At 41.1% G+C, this 24975-nt stretch overlaps 1 protein-coding gene across 1 annotated transcript; it reads right to left on the bottom strand.

Moving 5' to 3' along the window:
• Nucleotides 1-3360: 3360 nt before the first annotated feature.
• Nucleotides 3361-6355, bottom strand: LOC118852368 (R3H domain-containing protein 2-like). The gene is given in 5 exon segments (XM_036762092.1): nucleotides 3361-3398; nucleotides 3401-3563; nucleotides 3566-5740; nucleotides 5742-6191; nucleotides 6194-6355. Coding segments are annotated over 5 exon segments (2880 nt in total). The 5' UTR covers nucleotides 6248-6355.
• Nucleotides 6356-24975: the final 18620 nt, after the last annotated feature.

Consider the following 24975-nt stretch of genomic DNA (forward strand, 5'->3'; position numbering starts at 1 on the left):
CTCTCTCCTGGATCTATTTTCCAGGTCAGTGGTTTTTCCAATGAGGTATTATACATTATCTTCTATTTTTTCATTCTTTTGATTTGGTCTGACTGATTCTTGATGTCTATTGAATGATTATCTTCTACTTGCCCAGTTCAAATTTTTAAGGAATTATTTTCTTCAGTTAACTTTGTACCTCCTTCTCCATTTGGCCAAATCTACTTTTTAAGGAGTCATTTTCTTCAGTGGATTTTTTTTTCCTATTTGGCCAATTGCATTTTTTAAGGAATTGTTTTCTTCAGTCAATTATTATCCTTTCTTTTCCAAGTTGTGGACTCGCTCTTACGTAACTCTCATTTCTTTCCCTAATTTTCTCTTCTATCTCTTATTTGATTTTTAAAATCCTTTTTGTGCTCTTCTAAGAAGGCTTTGGGGCTTGAGACCAATTCATCTTCCCCTTTTGAGGCTTTGCATGTAGGCATTTTGACAGTGTTGTCCTTGGCTCCGGTTGTGTTTTGATCTTCCCTGTTGTCATACTAGCTTTTTATGGTCAGGACTTTTTTTTCTTTTCTGTTGTTTGTTTATTGTTTAGTCTATTTCATGATATTAGAACATGGGCTCTGCACTTGAGATATAAGGGGCACTGTCTTAAGCTTCTTGTGCTTGGTGCCAAGGGACCTGTTCACTGGGTTTCTACGCTGGGACCACTGTGCTGAAGTGGTCAGGCCTACTTGTGCCTATTGTGCCAAGGGTTCTGGGTCTGGCAGTTTGTCTTCTGTCCTGGGGCTTGAGGCCTCGCAGCTGGCCTGCTATGCTACTAGCTTGCTGAGCCAGGATCAAGGGGCCTCAGATGTTGATCTGTGCTGTGGCTACAAGGCTCCCCTGGCTTTCCTAGATACCATTTGTGCTGGGTAGTGCTCCCCCCTTTTACCCAAGTGAAACAGACCATTTCACCTGGAAAATTGTTTCACTCCATCTTTTCGTAGGTTTTGGCGCTCCAGAACCTGTTTAGAGGCTTGATTTAATATTATTTCTTAGGGAAACTAAAGAAAGCTCAGGCAACTTCCTGGCTTCTCTCTGCCATCTTCTCAGTATGTTCTTTATACAAACTTTTCAGAAATACGTTTAATGAGTGAAGTGAGGTCAAACAGTAAAGTGTAACTAGCAAATTTAGAATGGCAGTGTTCAAGAACAGAGCATATGACAACTTGTCAAGGATATCCTAAAGGGATTCATCCATCAGGGAGGGAGTTGGCAGAGAGAGTATGTAAGCTCCCTCTAACTTAGTGTCTATGATTCAGTACTTTTATGTCAACTCTAGATAACCGAAAAAACCTAACATTTTGCCTGTCTTCATTAAAAAAGAATTTGCAATATATCAAGGAATTATTTTTCAGAAACTTTTTGAGAATAGACAGCATATAAGTAAAAGATTTGAGCTACATTTTTAGATAAAAACATATAACTGTCTGAGACTCTGACAGCTCCTGCCTATGAACTTAAGTTCGTTGCATACGTACCTGGAGACTGAGCTGTGTGACCTTATTTTCACGGTTCTTCACATGAAGTGAATAATAGCAGTTTCAAAAGATGAGGGAGAGAAAAACAAATTTACTGGAATAAAACCTTTCCCCTTTGTCGCAAATAAAACCCTAAGAACAAAGTTTCTGGGTATTAATAAAACTTTCTTAACTAGGCTAGCCAATAATCAATAATTGATGTCAGTGGTTTATCTCAATAATCAAAGACACCAAGAGAGACTGAAAACCTTATATCAGGTATGTACCTTCTGACAGGGACCCCCCTGACAAGTGAAGGTCAGTCCTGATTGGTGAAGCTTTAGTGAGTAGGAGGGGCTAGAAAATGAAAAATGTATTCATCATGAGACTCAGCAGCCTTCAGCAATCTGGGTAGAGTAAGCCATTTCCATCCAGACCTCTCTAACTAGTTTACTCCTTCATGAGCCAGGTTACCCCAAGTCAAGCAAGTGGCCCTTGGTAACTCTTGGTATCAAGAAGTAGTCCAGATTAGCTTCTGACTCTGGGATAAAAAAAAAAGCCAGGTCCCATTTGGATGGTCTCCCACCAACCTAGGTAAGAAGCAGGTCCCTTAGGGGCAAAGAGTAATCATAGCTCTTGGTCATGTCCTTCAGAGACTGGCCTTTCTTGGAGAGGGGTCTTGCTAAAAATAGGATGAAAAGGATGGATCACAAATTAATAACTATTAATATAATAGCATATTGATTTCTCACCTTCCCTTTTTAATATGTTATCTAAATTTAAGTCAACTCTACCTCAGTTAATGCTGTTGTTGTATTTGTCCTTCATTTTTGAAGAAGACCATAACATCAGGGAAATGATGACATGAAATCCAGTTGACTTTGATTTGAGTGAGGAAGGGCTGTGCAAGGTCACCAGTCTCACTTTCTCCTCCAAAACCATCTGAGTCCAGTGGCCTGATATGCATCAGGATAACTGGAGATGGCCCAGGATGCATTGGGACACTCTGGCCCTTTTAGGCTAAGGTCTTTTCATGTTCTCACTTTGAGTGAGGTAACATCCATTTGGTGAATTGGCCTCTTTAAGTTTTTTTTTTTTGACAGATGATTTTTTTTATATTTAAAACAAAAAAAAAATAAAATAAATAAAACCCCCCAAACAACCCCCCAAAACAAACAAAAAAACCAGATTAAATAAAATTTACAGTGAACATACCCAGCAAACATCTGTATGTGCAATTAAATATTGTGTCTGTTACTGCCGCAGAAACCTCAAACAATATACCAGTGTTCTGGGGGTCTGGGGTGGATAGAGGAGGGGTAGGCACAGGTTTAATTCATGGGATAGGGGAGACAGATTGGGGGTGAAGTGAAAGGAGGGGGAAATCAATTTATTTTTTTTCTTCTTAATTCTGTCCATATAAATATATTCATAAAGACCAAAAAGAAGAAGAGGAGATGGGGTGGCAGGAGAAGGGGAGGAATGGGGGAGTGTAGGACCCCTCCATACCACCCCCAAAAATGAAAGAAATGCATTGGGGGCCAGGATGGGGGAAAAGGGATGTCCAAAAAAGGAAGAGAGGACTGGAGGGAGAGGGAGACAGAGAGGAGAGGAGCCACCCAGAGAAACAGAGGGAAAAGGTGGCAAAGAAAACCCCAGACTGAGTCGTGTTTGTGTGTGTGTGTGTGGGGGGGGTGTCTGTCTGTCTGTCTGTCTCACTGTCTCTATGGTCTCAGTCTCCATTTCTATGTCTTGTCTCCCTAGCTCCATGTATGTCTCATGTCTGTCTGGATCAGCATCTCTATCTGTGCTTTTTCTGCAACCCTTGCCCATGCCACCCTGCCCCAACCCGTGGTGCTGGCCTCTTCCCCTCCTCTGCCTACTGGTAGCTGGCCGGCTCCAGGATCCTCAGATCATTTTGGCCACTCAAAGTTTGAAGCGACTCACGGAGTTGTCGAGGCGGAGGGAGGCATTCTGGGCCGCCAGGGGGCTGGGGAACACAGCCACGATGGTGTATAAGGCAGTGAGGTCTGTGTGCCGGCCATTCTCGGCAGTCCCGTTGTTGTCCCCACCACCACCACCCCCCCACTGCCCCCGCTCCCGCCGCCTGGCAGCCCCTGAGCGTCCTTGAGCCACTGGATCTTGGCGCCGGACATGGCGAGCTGCGTGAAGAGTTTGTCGGCCTCTGTGCGGGTGATGCCCTCAGGGAGATCTGTCACCTCCAACACCCGCCCCAGGAAAACATCTGCAGTCCCTAGGTCGCTGGAGGCAGATTTGAGTGCCTGCCTCTTCCCCCGGTTTCCATGCTTCATTCCAGTCTGTCCCTGGTGTGCTGTATAAGTCTACTGGCCATGGAGCAGGAGAGGACAGATGGACAGATTGTACTGTAATGGCTGGCCTAGGAGGGAATATTGCCCATCGCCCTGGGCAGGGCCAACAGGTCGGGGAAACTGAGTAAGGACAGGAAGAGGGCTGAGTCCTGTGCAGACGCTGCTGAGGCTGGTGATGGGAGACGGGGTTGGAGACTGAGTGGGAGATGTGATAGGGCTATTCATCTGTGTGTTGGCCTGGGGGCTGCTCTCAGGGTTGTACAGGTCTCCGGGCTTCTGACCCCACTGGTCCATGCTGTAGTATTTACAGTGACTCCACTGGACCATAGATGGGGTCTGTGGGGCCTGGGAACCATTAGGAACACTGGGGATATTCAGCTGCATGACTACCACACCTGGTCCAGATGGGGACACTCCTGAGTACTGTTGTGGCATCTGTGGGGGGCTGCATGGGGAAGGAGACTGAGGCATCTGGTACTGCTCAGAGCCAGGGGGCTGTAGAAACCCTACCGAAGGGCTTGTGCCATTCTGCTGTGCTGGTGGGATCACACTGTAGTACACAGGCATGCTCCCTGCTGGTAAGCCCCCCTGTACTGACTGGCTAGCAGGGACCAGCACAGGTTGCTGAAAGGGCTGCTGGACCACATTCTGGGACTCATTTCCCACTGGAACTTGGTATGAAGGTAGCGGAGTATACTGGACCACTAGGCCTTGCATCTGGCCCCCCATACTGCTCCTCTGGTTGCTGAGAAGGCCTTGATTCTGCGGCTGCTGGATACCCATCAAGCCCTGGTAAGCTGCCTGCTGCTGGTTGGACATTATGGGCTGTAACCCAGGCTGCTGAGATGGCTGAGGCAGCTGTTGACCACGTTGGGGGCTGTAGGCCACCGGGTGAGAAAGAGGTTGGTACTGCTGGTTGGAGTTGGGATACTGCCCAGGAGGGTAGTAAGAAACCTGTATCTGTTGCGGGGGCTGTATGTAGCCCTGAGGCTGTAGGTAGCCCTGAGGCTGTAGGACTTGCTGGGCCAGGGGTACACGGTTGGAGGTGGGGAGAGGCTGGCCTGTAGAGGCCATGATGAAGCCAGGCTGTTGAGGGTGTTGGGAGAGAAGCGGGGGCTGGAACAGGGCTGAAGATGGATCAGCTGCTTCGGCAGAACCTTGTCGGCTAAGGCTCATCTGCCCAAAGGGGTTGCTGAGATCATCCGTCTGTGAGATCATGTGATTACTCAAGGGTGGCTGTTGCTGGGCTGTGGGTGGGAGAGCTGGATGCTGCTGCTGCTGCTGTTGGGCAGTGCAAGGGAGAAGGCCCCGGACAGGCTGGGATGAGGTGACCTGGTTGCACACTTCTGGGGCACCTAGTGCTAAACCTGGCCTGGAGATTCTTCCTGCATTGCCTCCTTTATTGCTCCCAATGCTGTCACCCCGGGTGAGAATGGAGATCCCACTGAAGCTGCTGGCTTTGGTAACAGGTGGCCGCATACTACGGACAGAGCCATCTGAGTTTGTGCTGCTCCAGGGCCAGGGCTCCAGGGATTTGATCTCGCTGTCTATGCTGCTCTGGCGGCTGCTCGAGGTACGGCTCAGCCTGATGTCATTTAGATATCCGTTCTGGCCAGTCTGGTTATCATCCCGGTCCATGCTGGTGTCATCTCTCTTCAGGATGAACCTCTGTTGAAATTCTACATTCTTCTCATCTTTGATATGCTCTGAGAACCTCTGTTCAGGGATTCTTGTGTTACTGGTTTTGTTGATGATGACAGCTTTTCCAGTTTGGTCAACATTGTGGTCCATTCCAAAATAGGCAGCAACCCGGTGTAATAGCATCCGGTGATATGAGGTCACCTGAGGAAATTTCTTGAACTGGTTATTGTTGTCATTAATGAATTCCAGAATCTCTTGTTCTAACTTTAGCAGCATCATTCTGTCCCTTGGGTTTTTTTTTTTTTTTCAGTGTATTTACTAGAAATTCATGTAGGTCTATTCCAGTGGAGTCTGTATATTCTTGACTGGAGTCTCTAGACAGCATTTTTCTTGGGACCTTTTCTTTGTTTTTATCTTTGTCTTCCTTTTCAGAGCCATCTTTCATGGACGTCTCTTCCTCTTTGTCAGAAGGGCAACTGATATGCAGTTGAATTATATCTTGGGTTTCCAGTGGCCCATCAACAAAAGGAGCAGAGGACTCCTCACACACTGCCAGGCTCCGCAGCTGTTTCAGTTTAGAATTAGACTTGGCTCTTTTTCTGGCATGCCCATGGTTGGAAGCCCGTCTCTGTGTCTGCGGCCGAACACTAGTATCCTCACCCTCCTTCTCAATCTCTTCCTTACTTGGTGACTTGGATACAAACTTATTCTTGCTTACAGACTCTTCCACCAGCTTTTTTTTTCTGATTCTTTCATTATTTCCAGGGTCTCTTGAGTAGTGTTACTGTTAGACATCTTCAACAGAATATAGCAGCGTCTATAGACACCGGGCTCTGGCTGCGGCCAGTCCGGGCGGCTCGCTCCCGGGGGCGGGTTCTTCTTAGCGGGGTTTCCCCCGGGGCCCGGGGCGGAGGGAGGGGGCCGGGCCAGGCCGGGCCGGGGAGGGGGGGAGGGGGAAGGAGCTGGGGGAAAAGGGGGGAGAGGAAGAATGGGGAGAAAAGGGGAGAAACCAAACCCGGAAAGGGGAGAAAAGGGGGGGGGGGGGAACCAGAAGGGGAAGAAAGGCCCAAAGTCCGCCCCCTCCCCCCCACCACTGCCGCCTGCGCCCTCTTTAAGAAGTTAATCAAGGGGCAGCTAGGTGGCGCAGTGAGTAGAGCACCGGCCCTGGAGTCAGGAGGACCTGAGTTCAAATGCGGCCTCAGACACTTGCCACATGTACTAGCAGTGTGACCTTGGGCAAGTCACTTAACCCCAATTGCCCTGCCAAAAAGCAAAAAAAAAAAATAATAATAATAATAAAATAAAAAGAAGTTAATCAAGGGATGGCCCCTTTAATCAAAACTCAAAAGTTCACAATGTAAACCATTTTCAGCCCTCCCTCCCCCCACATGAAAAAGGCTTAAAACCTGGATTGGCCAATCAGGAGAAAGACATTTTTGGCCCACTCTAATCTTCACCTACCATAATGCTTTGCATGCTATGGCACAAAAGACATGCTTTGCTTTGCTCTCTGAGTGAACCCAAAATGTCCCTTTCTGTGTCAGAAACTAAAAGGCCAGATGAAGCTGATCTTCTGTTTATGTCTACCAAGGACAAGGCACCTTGAACCAGACACTATCTTGAATAATGGGACTTTGTTTATGTTATTCAATGTTATGTTATGCTATATATACTGTCATGTTAATGATAAAAGAAACACAGACATCTTGGATGTCTAATTTCAATTGACACTTTGACACTTCTCTTATTGTATTTACAACCTATCCTATTAAGACATTTCTCATATCATGGTTAAAACATATGGAGACTATAATTTTGCTAGACACAGGCATCCTGAATTGGGATTGCTCCGAATGTATAAAGGGTCTCCCTCTTTCCGCTTGCTTTTCTCTGAGTTCAGAATTATTTTCTGACTCCTATGCAATGCATGATTCTCTGGCTTAATGAGAATAAATAAGTGTGTTATAGCACATGTAGAGCCTGATTCTGCTTTTCTCCTTGGTCAAACCTTTGGTAAGGCTAACTCATTCTTTTTGTTCTTTGGAGAAACCTTTGTTTAAGAGGGAAACTGATTGTTTGTTTCTTTGGACCAAACCTTTGGTCAATGGTTGACAACACATATGTATAGTTATTGATTAATCAATCACCCCATTGTCAACTCTACCTCAATCAACATTTTTCCAATCTAGTTTGCTTACTTTCCTTGAATTACTACCCTAGATCAGATTTTCATAATCTCTTACCTGGGCTGTTAGAGTACTCTCCAATTTTTCCTTCCTGTCCTTAGTCTTTCCCTGCTCCAACCCTTCTTACATACAGTGCCAAATTCATATTCCTAAAGCAAAGTTTTGACCATGTCACTTTCCTACTCAAGAAACTTCAATGGCTCCCCATTAATTATAATTTACAAATTCTTTTGTTGTTTAAAGTCCTTGAAAATATGGCAATAAGTTTTCATTCTGGTATGATTACACATTACTCTTCCTTCTAAAGTGTATGTGCCAGTCAAATTAGCCTACTTGCTATTCTCTGTATGAAACATTCCTAATACTTAGAATCTTCATCTCTGCATCTGAGAAACTTAAAAGTTCACTTCGAAGGTTAATTCAATTCCTACCTCCTACAAGAGGCCTTCACAGACTCTCCCAGTTAGTGCCACCTCCCATCACTTTGTATTTTAATTGTGTATATCCTGAATTGACTTCTCTGTGAACATGCATCATCCCATAGAATGTAAGCTTGTTCAGGGGAAGGACTAATTTTTTGATCTTATCTTTATATACGGAGTGCCTAGCATGAAAAGAAGCATTTTATAGGCACTTAATAAGTGCTCAGACACTTACTAGCTGTATGACCCTGAGCAATTCACTTAACCCTGTGTGCCTTAGTTCCTAGTCTGTAAAATGAGTTGGAGAAGGAAATGGAAAACCATTCCAGTATATTTGCCAAGAAAACTCCAAATGGGGTCACAAAGTGTTGGATATGCCTGAAAAATGATTTTTAAAAATTGCTCCTTGGGTAGGATTGGATTGGCTTTAGGAAGGAACTAGACCTACAATTCCACAGCTAAAAAATAATAGGGTTTGACATTTTGGTTCATAAATTCATTTCCAATTCTAGATCTATGAACTTTTGCAACAGAATTGACCACCTAGCAAGAGTTAGATTGCTCAAGGAGGCAATTTATGATGATTTGTGGCCCTAGAATGGACTAGATGAGATTAGATAAAATGTTTATTAACAACCTACTCCATTCCATGCATTGGGCTAAGTGCTAGGAATACAAATAAAAGGGAAAAAAGGGGGTTTCTGCCCTCAAAGAGCCAACATTTTAATAATACAAGACAATATATAAAAGGGAGCTCAAAAGCAGGAGCAAGGGGGAAGGGTCAAAGTAGAGAGCTAGTCCAAATAATTAGGAGTTAGTGTTTAGGCTGACTCGTGTGTTTACTTCCTCAAATGGAAGTTCTACTTTACCAGTTGAAAGAGGCAGCCAGAGGAGTGGAGGCTTGTCTTATTTTCACAGTATCTCTATTTTCAAGTTATTATATTCGAGGAGAAATGGGAAACCTTCACAGTTGTAAGAACGCGGTGTTTAAGGATGATTAGCTAAGCAGTAGTAAGCAGGTAAACACACATTTGGTACAATCCATTCTGCCATAATACTTATTTTAAAAATGCAAATTTGTTCCAGTGCAATTGATGAATTAGGAAACATACAATAAATTTTGTATTTGCTTATGCATGATTTCATTCTCCAGAAACAGTGAGAATCCAGAAAACTGTTAGTGAGCTAGGTGCTTGCCCACCAGGTGTCAGGTGTATTATCCGGTTGTTTGGGGTGGGGCTACCAGCATGGGGTTGGGCAAGGTTCTTACTTCTCCCATCAGAGCCGGCTGTTGAGAACTACTGCAGGGAGCACAATGTGGGGCTGTGGAAAGTCAGGTACAGAAGGGAAAGGAAGTGGAAGGGGACAACAATCCCTACTCCAAACCCCTGCATCTCCTCCCCCCACTCAGAACTTTCAATGATCCTTTAACTAGCCCTTCATCCTTCTCCCAGCCAGGCCCAGGACACCTAGTCGGGGGAAAAAGTAGGCCTTTCCAGCCCACCCTAGGGTGGTAGCTGTCTACTACCTTCATGGAAATGTACCTGGCAGCAGCTGGCATTGTAGACAGTGACCACACTGTAGTTCGGGTTTACCTTGCATCAGAACTGTGGTGGCTTTGGACACCCATTTCCAACTTCAGGTCATTTTCAAAGTAAAGTATTTATTTATTCTATATCTTCTGCTGCAGTTGAAGCAATGGGCACAGAAGTGTGCTCAGCACCTAAACACTACCCCCCCCCCCACACACAAACACATGTTTTCCTAGTCCTTAGGAAACAGAGTGAACAATTTTTATTGTGGTATTTATGTATTTCTCAGCCAATTAACATATATAAAACCATGTTACTATTTTTATTGGTTCCTTTTTTTAGTGTCTTTTTGAGCATTGTTTCTCTAGCTCCATTTCCCCCATAAATGCCGTGGTTTTTATTGAAAGATTTTGCACAGTGACATGATTTTCACACACAGATATAGGAAGAATCTGGTATTCTTTTGAAGTGGAGGAAAATATCCATAACTAGAATATAGCAAATGGGGCATTCATTACCCAAGGGTGCCAAAATGTATTGGGCACTTATAACATGTATATGCCTTCAGTAACATAGAAATCACTGCACTTAGTACCCATTTCACAAGGATAATTTGTTTAAATGAAAAGGCATCATTTGGCATATGCTTGTTCCCTTAGCTCTGTCTGCAAAATCCCAAGCAAATTCCTTCTCCTCCTGTAGTCTCTTCTTCTCCACATGTGGTGAACAATCTCTCATGGCCCAAGGTCTCAACCCATGGAGCCAAAATCAACACACACACACACACAACACATACATGCACATGCACACGCACAAGCACGTGCATGCACATGCTGGATTTGTTTTAAATTTTTACATGAGAGCACTTTTCTCTACTCCTAACTGCAAGCGCATTTTGTGCTAGTTGCCCTAGGCATGAATAAAGTTAGTTATTGCTCTGTTGTGTTAGACCCAAAATGGGAACGTCCCTTGGCCAATTCAGACCAAAATCTCTTTAATTTACTATAATACATCCTAAGTAATTGCCTCATTAAATAGTTTTCCCAGGATTGCTCTGCTGGTAGATGTCAGAAGCAAGATTTGAACTCAGTTCTTTCTTTATCTATATTGTTCTTGTTTTACCTAAATTGCCTCTGCTGTATCCCTTATGAGGGGAACTCCTCAATCAACTTTATGACCTTCCTTGGAGGTAGACTTTTGGGACTTTGTAATGCTTGGGGGTAGAAGGGATGCCGTGGAGCATGGGATGCCCAGTGCACCATTCTGAAGTCAGTGCAGATAAGTGAAGGATGAATTTGTCATCTTAGACTGCTATAGGATGGACTGCAGGGAAGTGTTGTGGTTTCACAGTGTGTTGTGGTGGCACCCTGTCATAGAATTCAGTCAGGCCACCTCTAATCCAAGTATAGACATTTATAGAGGATTGACACCCCTCAGAAGTGGGCTAGGTTCCAAGAGGAACCAGCTACTTCTGAGAAAGCCAGATCGATTGTTAAAGGGTAAAGATGCAAATATATAACAGATTATACATATTAAAAAGGGAGGAGGGTTTGTTAAGGGATTAGGTAATGGGGAGGGGCCCCAGCCACAGTGGAATTGTGCATGTGATTACCCACAATGCTTACAGAAGAACCCATTTGAGGAGTTACTTCTGTATCATAATGATATTATAATAAGCCTCTCTACTTCACAAGTTCACCTAAAGGACAGCTTTTGCTATTACTGTGCAGGTGCTTAGGGAAAGTCCTTCCATTGTTTGAGGTCCACATCCTGCTTGGGGAGGTATTTGGGTGGTGCTGCTTTCTGATTGGTTGACTGTTGTGGTCCTGTCTGAGATTAGATGTGGTTGAGTGTATGGACACACCTGCTGTTTCTGTGGGAAATATGAGGAATGGGTCTGAGAGCAATGACTAGCTAGAGGCAGTGGCTGGGATCACATCACGTGGATGTGCCTGCTGTTTCTGTGAGAAATATGAGTTCATGGACACACCTGTTGCTCTACTGAGCAGTGAAGCATATATGAAGAAGTTTGGATATTGAGTCAGGGGAAGGGATGAGTGGTTAGGTAGGGCAGTAGGCCTGCTGCTCAGTGGGACCTATAAGAAAGTTAGAATATTAGTGCCGGGGGCAGCTTTATTAGGATTCCATCAGAAGGAGACAACTCTCTGTGGTGATCTATAAAAGTGGTCATCTGGAAAGTCTAGCCTGTTATAACTTTTTTTCTTCTTTCAATGAAATCTGTCAGAACAGAACTTAGGGCGAACCTGGATTTCAATTATCAACAAGGTTTTATTAAATACCTAAAAATTTATGTAGCTAACATTTATATAACACGTTAAAATCTACTAAGTATTTTACATCTATTAACTCATTTGATCCTTACAGCTCTGTAAGGTAGCTGCCACTGTTATCTCCATTTTACAGATGAGGAAAAGGAGGTTGAAAAATATTCAATGACTTGCTTAAGTGTCTGAATTTGAATTTGTCTTCCTAAATCCCTGCAGAACCCTACTCACTATGCCACCTAGCAACCTCCCATGTGCCCAGGGCACTTTTGGGTACTGGGGATACACTAAATACAAAAAAATGGAATGGTCCCTGGATTCTCTGGGGTAGATGACATGCATGGCTATAGTCATTTAGAGAATAACATTTAAAAAAATATAAGGTGGTGAGAGGGGGTTCTAACAGTCTGGAAAGGCTTCATGTGAAAGGTGAAGCTTGAATTTATTCTTGAAGAAAGTACATGATTCTCCAAGGCAAAAAAAAAAAATGCATTTCAGTCTTTGGGATAGTTAGAGCAAAGTTACAGAAACTTGAAATAGAGTGTCATATATAAAAAAGAGGGACAAGGCCAATTTGACTGAACCATAAAATGTAGAAAGAAAAGTGATATATGAGGATACTTCAAAGAAAGGTTGGGCCATGTAGGGAAGGACTCCAAAAAACATGTAGAAGAGGTAATATTTTATTCTTAAACAATAAGGGGAATAGAATAGAATGGAACAAAATAGCATAGGGAATAGAGGGAACTATTAGAATGAATTGAGTAGATGTGCACTAGGAAAATCAGTTTGGCAACTCTGTATAGAATGGATTGTTGCAAGGAAAGAAGAGGCAAATTAGAATGCTATTTCAGTGGTACAGGTGTAAGGTAATAACCTGAAATCAAGTGGTGGCTATATAATTTAGTGAAAAGGGGATAGTTGTGAGAAGTGATTTAGAAATTGAAATGTAGGATTTGGTTATTATTAGAATATTTTGGGTGAGGAAAAGTGAGAAGTTAAGATTTGTAATGAGGTTGCAAAACTGATAGGAAGGATGGCAGTCCTTTGAAAAATAGGAAGAGGAATACGAATGGGGGTACAAAGTGAAAATAATGACTTCTATTTTGAACGTGTTGAGGTTGAGAGGTCTAAAGGGTATCACATGTCTAATAGCAGATGATGTTGGTCTGGAGGTGAAGAGAGAGCCCCAGGCCAGACAGACAGCTAGGTAGAGCAATAGATCTGAGACTCATGCGCATTGAATTTGATAATTAAACCCATAGGGACTGATGAAATACGAGGGAGAGATTGCAGAGGGAAAAGAGAAGAGGGCTTGAGAAAGAGCCTTATATATCCACAATTAGAAGCATGATATGAATGGGATAGTCACACGGTTGCAGGAGGAACTAAGAGAAGTGTCATGAAAAACCAAAAGAGGAAGGTAGTTAATAGTTTCAAATACTGAAGTTCTCTTCAAAGTGAATGGGGATTGACAGAAGACCATCATATTTGGCAACAAAGTGGTGATCAGTAACTCTGGAGAAAGTAATTTCAGGTAAGTGATGAGGACATAGAATGTAAAAGTCAGAGGAGTAAACATCTTTATATAGGAATTTGAGAAAAGGGGGAGAGCTATAGCAAAAAAGGCTTTATTGTTGTTTTTAAATATGAGGGAGTTTGGGGAATGTTTGCTGTTTAAGTATTTCACTAATCTAATCACAGCAAGGAGGCCATATAATGGAAAAAGATAAACAGGGAAAGATTAAAGATTAGGGGAGGTACTTGTGGAAACGCTGAAGAAGATCCAGTGGACACCCACATGTGGGGTGGTTGGGCTTAGCAAAGAAAAGGCGCATCTCATTATCAGAGATTAGAATAAGGAAGACAGGTGGGGGAAGCTAAAGGCTTTTGAAATGTAGAAGAGAGAAGAGAAAGGTCAAGATCAAAAGGTTCTATTATGTTAGTAATGTTTGAGGTGAATATACTCAGTGGAAAGGGGACACTGTCAAGGTTTGAAAAGAAAAGATTGTGTTTTTTAATTAAATTGTTTTTTTTTAATTAAGGAAAATCTACCTCCTCTCTTTCCCCACCAAACCCCTACAATTCAAAAAGAAAGAAAAACAAAATTGTTGTGACAAATATGAATAGTTAAGGAAAACTAATTCCCCCATTGGTTAATGCCTTAAAGTGTAGCTGTCTCAATTTGCACCTTAAGTCCATGACCTTACTGCAATTGTGGTTATCATTGCATTGATTAGAGTTTGTGTCTTTCCTAGGTGTTTCTCTTTATAACATTGTTATTGTATAATTGTATTCTGGTTCTGCTCACTTCACTCTGCATTTATTCATACAAGTGAGAAGGGAAAATTTTGAACAATTTTTATGAAGAGTCTAATCAATTTAAAAAAGGAAGCAAAAGGATTGTTTGCCTTGCTACAATGAGGGTTCAAAGTGATGATAAGATAAATTTGTAGTGTACCCACTAGGGGCAGTTCTTTTCTAGGAGTCCTGAGAAGAAAGCTCCTTGACCCTACTAACTATGGAGAGGCAGTAGGACTAAGAAATGGCAACTACATAGAGGGGACCAGAGGGGACCACGTATTCAAGTGGTAAGAGATCCTTGACTGCACCCTCTGTATTTCATCTCATAATTGACACCACCGCATAATTGTGGAACCCTGCTTTTTTTTTTTTTCAGTTCAGGAGTTGTTTTATATCCTTTCATTGCATAATCATCACATAGTATGATTCTGTTTATCACATGGCTTAAAATTTAACAGAGCAGCAAAGTATTCACCAGGGGCATATGGAAACCCATCATTTCTCACCCATTTTGAGCCACATGTGCATTGTCAGTATATTTCTGAAAGTTCAGCTTGCATGGTTTGTTTAGAGCACTACAGTGCTAATGGTATTTTCACTCAACTCAATGAAGAGCTGTAGGTGCAAGGGGAGCAGGTGGCTTGTGAAGCTCTGGGAGGCCCCTTGAACTCTCCTTGAATCTTATGGCTTGATGAGGCTTTTGCCTGGGGCCATAAGCCTTTCATTCTCCCTAGGCCCAAATCTGAATGTACTATAGTGTTAAAAAAAAAAAAAGATGAAATGCCTTTTTCAGAGTAGACACACTCTCTTGCTTCCCACGGAAGAAATCATGATCTGTTCACTGTTTATTACCTAACACTATTTTAGGAAAGCCCCAGGTATGAATCACTTCCCCAACCTCCATGACTTGTGCTTATCTCCCTTTCTTTTTCCCCACATTCAGTTCTGGAACAATGAAGTACAGTCAAATCAGCTCTACCCTGGTTCCCGGATGGGGGAGAGGGAGAGACATCAATTTACTCCTTCATGGCTATATTTACCATTCTCATTAGTTCTTGATGCAAAATTTCTCTCCCCATTAGAATGTGTGTTAACTTGATGAAAAGGATTATCCTTATCTTTGCTATTTGTATTCCTAGCATTTAGCATAGTGCTTGGCACTATATGCTTATTCTGTTCCTTTTTTTTTCATTCATTCATACAACCTTAGAATTCTGATTCTTTTGCTAAATATCTAACTTGTAGATTCAGGTACCTAAAAATACCTCAGTCAGCAATGCCTCATAAATCTACCCCTAGCTAGATTTATGTTCAACTCATCCCAATCAGATAGTTCACTCATATTTTCTCTAAAATGTCTCAGGAATGCAGATTTCATTTTCTCTTGGTATTTATTTCAAGTACTTAATTCTCCCATTCAATTCAGAGATTCTTCCTTACATTTAACAAGATTATCTTTCTGCAATAAAAAAAAATCCCTTCTAGTGAGGAATGGAGAACAACTGTTCTTTACTTTGTTCTTACCCTCCTACTCTCTAGTACAAGCAAGCCTAATTCTTTAGCCTAGCCTTAACAGCATCTATTTCACATCTCTTCACCATTTTGATCATTCTTTTTTGGACTGTCCTCAATTTTTTATGGCTGTTTCAGACTCAAGAAACCTAAGGTGGGTGGCCTTCTAATATGGTTTGACCAATGCATAATGAATCGATAGGTGTCTTTTGGGTTTCTTTGTCACTGTCTCATTGACACATAACAAAAATTAATAGTTCATACTTGTAAATAATTTTAAGGTTTATAAATGATTCCCTCCTGAATTAATTTTGTGAAGCAGGTAATGTGATTGCTATTGTCAGGTTCAGAGTGTTCAACTGGTCCCAAGTTGTTGAGGTTTAGCAGTGCTCTGGACCCCAAAATACCAACACACCAGGTCCTGCCCAAATGAATTCAACCTAAGCCTTCCTACAGCCAAAGAAAAAACAAAGTTTATTAAAGATTCACCATATTAGGTAGACCCTTAAGGAGCTTGAGCATTTGTGACAAGCAGGCCAGATAGAATCTGAGCTAAATTAAATCTGAGCACCTTCATGGAAGCAAGATGGATCTTATATACAGAAAGACTGTGGGATGGATCTAGGGATGGCCAAGTAGTCTGGGGTGACTAGAGGAAGGGTTTAGGGAGGATCTTGAGGAGGAGTCTAAGGAAGATATTGAAGGGACTGGGGTGATTTGAGGTCAGACTCCAGGAAGCAAAAGAATGGGATTAAGGGTGGGAAGTATCTGAAGGCTACCTGGAGATAACAGCCAATGGAGAGCAAGGCTAGTTTAAGGATAACAGATTTGGGCATAGATATTTCGATAGGATCAAGGGTGGGAAGTAGCTGGAGGCAATCCAGAGGTAACAGACAATGCAGGGCTAGGCTAGGTTAACTGAGATTTGGGACTAGCAATAATGGAAGGCTTATGGTCTCAGGGGAACACCAGGTCAAGTGGGAAGATTCAAAGAGAGTTCAAGGGGGTTCCCAGAGCCTATACCCTGTCAAGGTTAGATACCCGGCTTCAAGCCTCTATCTCTTGGATACACCCCCCAGTCCCCTTTCTACTCTACAATTCAACCTCATGGTGAGCAATCAGTGTGTGTTCTGTTGCTGATTGTGTTATACCAAGAGCTAGTGAGACACACCACAGAGTATAAGTTTTAAATGGAGAATTTATTAGCTGGCGGCCATTCGGGGTTCAACCCAAATCAAAATGACCAAGAGTTTGGGGTGGAGAAGTCAAATTTATACAGTAGATCAAGGAGCAGTGGTTAATTATCTCTTGAAACTTGTATATGTTATTTTCGCAGGTTTGGCAAGCCTCTTCCACTTTTGTGATCATGACACATGAAGAGGAACCTCCTAAACAGACTGCAAGTACAGCATATCATACAGCTGACAAAGTGTCAACTGAATTACAACCCAGGATCTCTCTGTCCAATTTGCCACTTATATCCCACAACATAAGATAAGAATAAGGAATTCAAGAGAATGTCTGGGGCTGAGGCCTTCATCCTTCAAGGCCATAGGCAGACCAAGGGACGCTCCAGCTGGGTTTGTTGACACAAGATAGAGACATCTCTCAGCCTGCTCAGCAAAGAAACAGAGATTGCTGAGCATCAGGCCCTTCCCTTGGCCATACTCCATACTCCCAGAACAGGGGGGGGCGGGGGCGGGGCAAGGACACCCCTTGAATGCCAAATGGCCGGAACTAAGTCTGTTTTTCTTATGCAAACTGGGGTTTTTTTAGTTAGGGGCTGGGGTGGGGTTTTTAGCAATAGCTGGCTGCTCAGGTATCACAATTGTACTATTTCAGCATCATTGAATTTCTAGTTGTAGTAGTTATTATAGTTGTTGTTTTGAATAGTGTCAGAGTCAGGACTAAACAAAATTGTGATGCAAGCAGAGTGTCTTTTGTTTCATCTGCTGGAGTTGGACACTCCCATTTCAGTGTGTCTTTCCTCTCTTTCACATGCCTAATATTGGTCTTTTAACTCATCTATCCATATTTGTTCTCAGGAAAGATCTGAGGCAGTATGGTACAGGGGAAAGTGTGCTCAATTTGAAATCAGAAGATCTGGGTTCAAATCTTCCCTCTGCCACTTACTAGTTGCATGACATTGGATAAATCACATAATGTCTCTGAGTCTCAGTTTCCTCACTTGTGAAATGAGATGGTTGGACTGAATGACATTTAACACTTTGTACCTCCAACGCTATGATCGATGATTCCATGATAAACTCATTCGCAACAAGGTATAAATGGCTAAGAATGATTTTAAGTGTCTGATTTCTCAGGGGTGTATAATTTTGAAACAGCTAAGGGAATGAAGCAATTCTAAGCACAAACCAATACATGAGGGCAACCCCCTGGCTCTTCTGAAATCACATCACATAATCTACTTCCACATAAGGCCTACCATAAACATGTTACACAACATTTCTTACTCTATCAGCTTCCCTTCCTTTTCTCAAAAGGGAAAAAAAAAGCCTGGTAATTTGTAAGATCTTTCTCTTTCTATCTTTTTTTTTTTTTTGGAACACTAGCAGAATGTTGTTTCTTTATTGTGTTTCTTTTAAGCTATCTCCTTTCTTCCTTTTTGTATGCTTGGTCTTCTGCCTACCTAATTATGCAATTTTCTTCTTTGTGATTCTAGCTTCTTTCTCATTTTAGAAGTATCACCTTTGAGACTGCTTTATTGTTATCTAGAATTTCCTGTATTTTTTTTCAAGTTACTGTTGACAAGTTTAAGGTTAAGTATCCTATTTAGATTTCATAATTACTTGGGTTGCATGATTAATGCAAGGATGAACACTTACTTTGGAAATAACTGCAATCCTAGACTTGAAGATTTATCCAAGGCCCTCATAAACTACACAAAATGAAAGAGTTTTTGGAGGCTTAGTATATTTCCTATGAATAAACCTGCAATTTTGGATGTACTATTTATGTTTTAGGGGTTTATCACCTGTTTTCCAGGCATATCATTCTTTCCTGTGCTAGGAGGCTAACAAGACTCCTGTCTGAACTTTACTCAGAACACAAAATAATTTGTTACCTTGACCAGGTAACAGTGAAACAAAGGAAAATGAATTGATTACTAAATGTTCAGGGCCCTCCTCATGTCTTAAGGTGAGAAATTAGATCTTATCTTTCAAAATAGGTTATTTTATGCCTACACTTAACCTGAGATTTAGCATTATTAGATAGCAGCTCAATCTTTATGTATAATATTAGTTATGGAAATACAGTTAGGCATGATATTGATGTTGAAGGTCTCATGGAGGGGGTTAAAGGATTGGGCTATATAGATTTGTTAGTGAAACATGAGTTACTAATCTGAAACGTGTGCTAATACATAGCAGGAAAATGGAGGATGTGAAAAAGAAAGAGCTAGGCTTAAGCTAAATTGAATGTGGGAAATCAAAAAAGGTGTCTCAAAGGTAGACTACACATTCATACTCTCCTATGAGGTTTGAATTCTTATGGTGGATAAGCATATTTTAATTGTATACTAAACTTAAATATAAGGGCTATGAAGGTGAATTAGGACAGGTAAGTCCCAGACAAGGTATTAGGAATGTCTTACGCTCACCCCCCACCCACCACAATCTCCTGAAAAAAAAATAATAAAAACATTATGTCAGGATCAGGAAACAAAAGTAAATTTAGTTGTTATGATTTGGAAAATAGTTACCTGATGATATCCATCTTAAAAGTCTTATCTTTCCTTGTTCTTTCTAGTAGTACAAACTGTCTCTCTATTCCAGGACAAAATGACCTATTAACCTGGGCCTACTTCCACATTGCACAGTGATAACACTAGGTAGAAGATTCAGGACCAAACACATCTGAGGCACTACCACACTGCCAGAGCCCTTCCTGGCATTTATTATTATGTTACTCACTGTTTACTTTATGGCCTCACCAAAGATATGACACTAAGTATCTTTCCCCACACTCCCCATTGCATGAATTGAATACTACTAAAGACTGAAGACTCTTTATGTCTATCAAACCATTTTTACTCTTCTAACATCCTTAGTTTTTCTGAAGGGAATAGTGAGGCAGAGTCTTCACTGAAGTTGGAGTCATCGGAGCTGAGTCTGAAAGTTGGTTCTGGCACTTACCTATCTTTGTGACCTTGCACAAGTCAATTAATCTCTTTGGGCCTCACCTGTCTTATCCATAAAATGAGGGAGTTGGATTAAATGTCCTCTAAGAGCCCTTTCAGATCCAGAAATATGAAATTAACTGGTTTTATCAGTTGATACAGCAGCAGTCAGAACTATGGAAGGGACGTGAGTATTTCTGCTCTAATTTGAATGAATAAACCTGTGCAATCTTCTTCTCTACTTCCATCTCTTCTTTCTCCTCCTCAACTTCATCCTCATCATATTCCTACTGGGCCCAGTCTCCTGGGATGCAGAAAGTTTCTGTAATCCAATCAGTGTTGGTAATATTTCATGAAGTGCAATGCTTTGGGGGCCTGAAGGAAGGGAGTATTATCTGGTGTATGCATAGAAAGCATCAGTTTGTTAAAATGGTATCTTCTATGTGAATGACACTAGGGTTCTGTTTCTGGGAGACTGAAGAATAGGAATGTGGCTATTCTGTGTTGTCCCATATCATGTTTGGGACTTGAATGTTTTTGGAGTTGAAAGCCCCAGAGATACATAAGATCTGAGCTAAGTTATGAGCCATTCTCTCCCAGCTCCCCAGACCAACAAGATTTAGCCAGAATTATGCCTGAAGGTTGAGGGGAAAAATGCTAATTTTTACTATATAATTGGGGTAAAAGCTAATCCCATTGAAATGCTTAAATAGAACAGAAATGCCAAAAGCTGTGTCCCGGTCAGTGAAGGAGGGAAATGTAGCAAGTAAGGGCTCAAGCTTATGGAAGAGAAGAGAGATCTTCCCCATGGACTTCAGAGTATATGAGAATCATGTAGGGGCAGGGTGGGGAATAAAAGGTCTGACCTTGAGAGAGTGGGGCAAGTCAATCCTGTTACAGAAGCATAAATCTTCTGGGTATCCATTTTAAAAAGACCTGTAAATCATTGTGGTAATATGATCCAACCATGGTCTGTTTGGTATTCAAGCTAATGGTGTGATTTTAAAGTCAAGAAGGACATGTTAATTATGTTATGGGGTTCCCTCTTACTTTGCTTATAGATTGACAATATTATGGCCTATAAATCACCATTGCATACACAGTTGTTGGAATGTTGTCTCCTTCATTAGAATTTGAGCTCTTGGTTGGGGGGAGGGGGAGGGGGCTGGGGCACAAGGGGGAGAGTTTCCCTTTTGTTATGCCCCTGGTGCTTAGCACAGTGTCTGTCACATAATAGATGCTTAGTAAATGTTTGTTGATGACTTTACACAGCCTACAGATCCAATGGGAATCAAGCGGTGGTAAATAGTACTCTGGTGGGGGAGAAAAGGTTTTATATACCACCATAGATGAAATACGTTATATGATATTACAGCAAAAGACCATAGAACAGCCAGTTTGGAGAGAACCTCCTAAAGAATCCTTAGGGTAATGCTTTGGTTCTTAATGAAGCCAGAGAAAGCTATCCTCTTCTACCATTTTCCCAGCACTTGGAAAATATAATGCCAGTTTTTATGTAAGAAAAATTCACAGTAGTTCAAAAAAGTTATCATAAGGATGAGGGTAAGACATGAGACAGGAAAGGAAAACAGCAGAAGGTGTAAGGGGAAAGAAAAAGGAATGTACCTATGCCAGTAAATCATTCAATAAAAACTAATGATTTTATGGGAATCACAGACAGTGGAGTGGAGTGGATAGAAAGTCAGCATCTGATTCTTAAAGACTTAGCTTCACGTTCTTTTTCTAACACTCTATAGTGTGACCTGAGTCAAATCACTTAAGCCCCCAAAGCTCTGAGATTATACACTGCAGAGGAGATAAATTGTTAGATAGTTTTCTCATATGGAGTTTCCTATAACAATGACATCATGGAGGAAAAGACAAAGTACATTTTTACTTAACAACTCAAACTAGTGTAAACTGTAAGAATTGGTTTGAGGTCAAGTGAACAATTTTCAAAGTTCACAGTCCTTTAGATTTTAATCTCTTTGACAGCGGGAACTGTCTTTTGCTTATTTTTGTATTCCCAACACTTAGTACAATGCCTGGAACATAGTAACATGTTTGATAAATGTATGTTGATTGGCTGACTGGATTTTGTCCTAAGACTGACTTTGAATTCACAATTCCACAGATAGATCTAGATTTACCTATCTAGTCATGTACATGAATGGATAGATTGATATGATATGATAATGAAAAATTAATGGTGTAAAAAAGATTCTAGTTCAGTAAACATTTGCAAGAATTTTCAAGCCTTTGTAATGGAAAACTTGGAGATTTTCAGGTAATAAAAAATTATCCTATTATTGTTGAACAACTACATTCACAACCATTTTTATCATTAAAGCCAAAAATTTCAAATAATAGCTTTGAACTTTCAGATGTCCTTTTTCTCTCATTGTTTTCTTATTAATGTTTAAAAAAAAAGGTCCACTATCTCAATATGTTGGTATTAAACATACTTGGAAGGCCAAGTTCAATGCTAAATTATGTTATGTCTGCTCTGGCTATGTACATGGCAGAATGGGGAATTGGTAGAGGGAGATTACTCATCCTGAAGTTCCCAACCTCAATGGAATCTTAGAACCAATCCCTATTACTATCATATGATGAAATAAACCCCACATTTTAGATCAAGGTATGCCAGATAATAAATTATGCCTCTCTTAGTTGAAACACAATTAGAAATTCTACCATTTCACTAAATATGTCATTCCTTAGTATGTGTCACTTTTGAAAGATAACCCCTTCTATGCCAAATAGTATTATTGAACGACTATTCCTATCCTGGTAATCCATTTCCCAATTTCTTTCCATTAGTATTCTGTACCCCTTGCTCCAAACAGCTAAGAATGAACTCTATTTCTGTCAGTTAATAGTTCAAATGTTGCCAATGGTGAATAAGATGGTTGTTGTTACACTTGCCTGACTATACCTCCAGACACGAAACTTTGGGAGAGTTAATCCACTCAGTTTTCAAACTTCAGCCCTGGAACTGAACTGTCCTAATGGGTGAGTGAGTGAGCCTATTGTAACTAGCTGGCCCCGACAGGTTATATTTTACATCTCTTCTTCTTGTTCATCCTCAACTTTCCACCTCTTGCTCTGGGAGCAATAACAGAATCAATGCAATCATTTCCTTTTTCTGGAAAGGTTATGTCAATCAACATACTAGTCAATTCTTTGACATCCCAAAATTAAACGCTCTTCCCTGACCAGCTCTCCCTTACGTTTGTTATCTCTCTTAATAGAAGGAAAGCTTCTTAAGGCCAAGGATAGCCTCATTTTGGAATATGTATCACTAATACTTAACATAATGCCTAACATATCATAATCACATCATATTTTCATTCATTCTTTCCTCTCCTATTCCCCAACTCTGTCTCATTATAACATCAATCATTCCTAAAAGTTTTAAAAAAATAATTGAAGGGACAAAAGAATTATCACAGCCCCACGACAAACTTTACACACACACACACACACACACACACACACACACACACACACACACCTCTCTATTCATTGATAATGTTTTCCATTCCCCCATTTCCCATAATTCTATATGTAATTAGGTCCTGGCTAATCATATGAGCTTAGATTAAGAGCTAGAAGGAAGGGAAGAAGGTTATAAGCAGTTATGTAGCAAATATTATGTGCTAGGTCCTGCACTAGTTACCTTACAAATATTATCTCATTTGATCCTTGAAAAAAACTCTGTTTTTAATTTTATATTTTAATTTTATAGCTGAGGACACTGAGGTAGCCAGAGGTTAACTGACTTACCCATGGTCATATAGTAAACGTCTTAGGCTAGAATTGAATTCTAGTTTTCCTTACTCCAGGTCCAATGACCTATCCACTCTGCTACTTTTTTTTTTTTAAACTTTTTTTGTTTTACAGATGAGAAAGCTAAGGTCCAGGGTGGTGAACAGTGGGTAGAATATCAGGCATGAAGTCAGGATGACCTGAGCTACAATCTTGCCTTTACTATTTATTAACTCCACGGCTGGAAGCAAGTCTCTTAGCCACACTCAGATGCAGTTTCCCCAACTGTAAAAAAGAAGTAACAGTAGCAAGCCACCTCACCAGCTTGTTGCAAAGATCAATTGAAATCCTTTACGTAAAGTGCTTCACAAACCTTGAGGTGCATATGAATATTACTTTTTATTATTATTGCCAAAGGTTACTTGAATAGTCAGTGGCATAAGTGATATTCAACCTAAGCTCCTCTCTGAATCAAGTGCCCCTTCATTGAACCACACTGCATAATGATGCCCTGGCACAATTTGATTCATGCTTTAAAATTGCCCATTATAGTTTGTAAATGCTGTGGAAATGACTATTAAATTGAGTTGTATTTCAGTAAGTTAAAAAAAATGGTTTGTAAAGGTCTCAGAAATATTATTGTCACTGACATTAATTTGCAAAAATACACATTTCTTGCAAACTGAAAATAGTGTTGCCAGGCAACTATTTAAAATACAAGACTATCACTAGATGAAATTAAAATACCTATCCTGTCTAAAAACATAGGAAGATTTATTCCATCCCAATAACTTGGAAATAATTTCTCCTTGCCAATTTTGAAATCATCAAACAGGAATCATTAGAGAGGTCATCCAACTCTCGAATTACCTGAAATGCATTTTTCTCCCTATGAATAGGATTTGAAGACATTGGAACAGTGTGTGAAGCAATGCCAATTTTGTTTAATTATTCATTACTCTTCTGAGTCAATATTAGTATTCTGTGGGACTCTGGAGTAATATCGAACCTCTGTGGTGTTGGTGATGTTTCCAGTTCTAGTTTGTTCTTTGAAGCATATGCCTTTGTACACAGACCCTTTCCTAAGGGAAACGAGAATATTGGCAGACAGGCACAAATGGTAATCGTGTTGAAGACGCACAGCAAATGATGAGGTGCTCTATTGGGATACTCAAAGAAAGCAAGAATGGGGTTTAATTACAGTCTGCAATTCTACAAACTGTGGAGAGGGAGAAGCCTTGACTCTCTGCTTGGCATTAATCTGTGAGTCATTATTAACTTTCCACCAGCCTTTCAATGATACAAAAGATAAAGCTTCACATAAAAGGAGCCCTGGATTCTGGTTTGGTGATTCCAGATACACTAACTGC

Source organism: Trichosurus vulpecula, chromosome 5, assembly GCF_011100635.1.
Source record: "Trichosurus vulpecula isolate mTriVul1 chromosome 5, mTriVul1.pri, whole genome shotgun sequence".
In the NCBI taxonomy this organism is placed as follows: Eukaryota; Metazoa; Chordata; class Mammalia; order Diprotodontia; family Phalangeridae; genus Trichosurus; species Trichosurus vulpecula.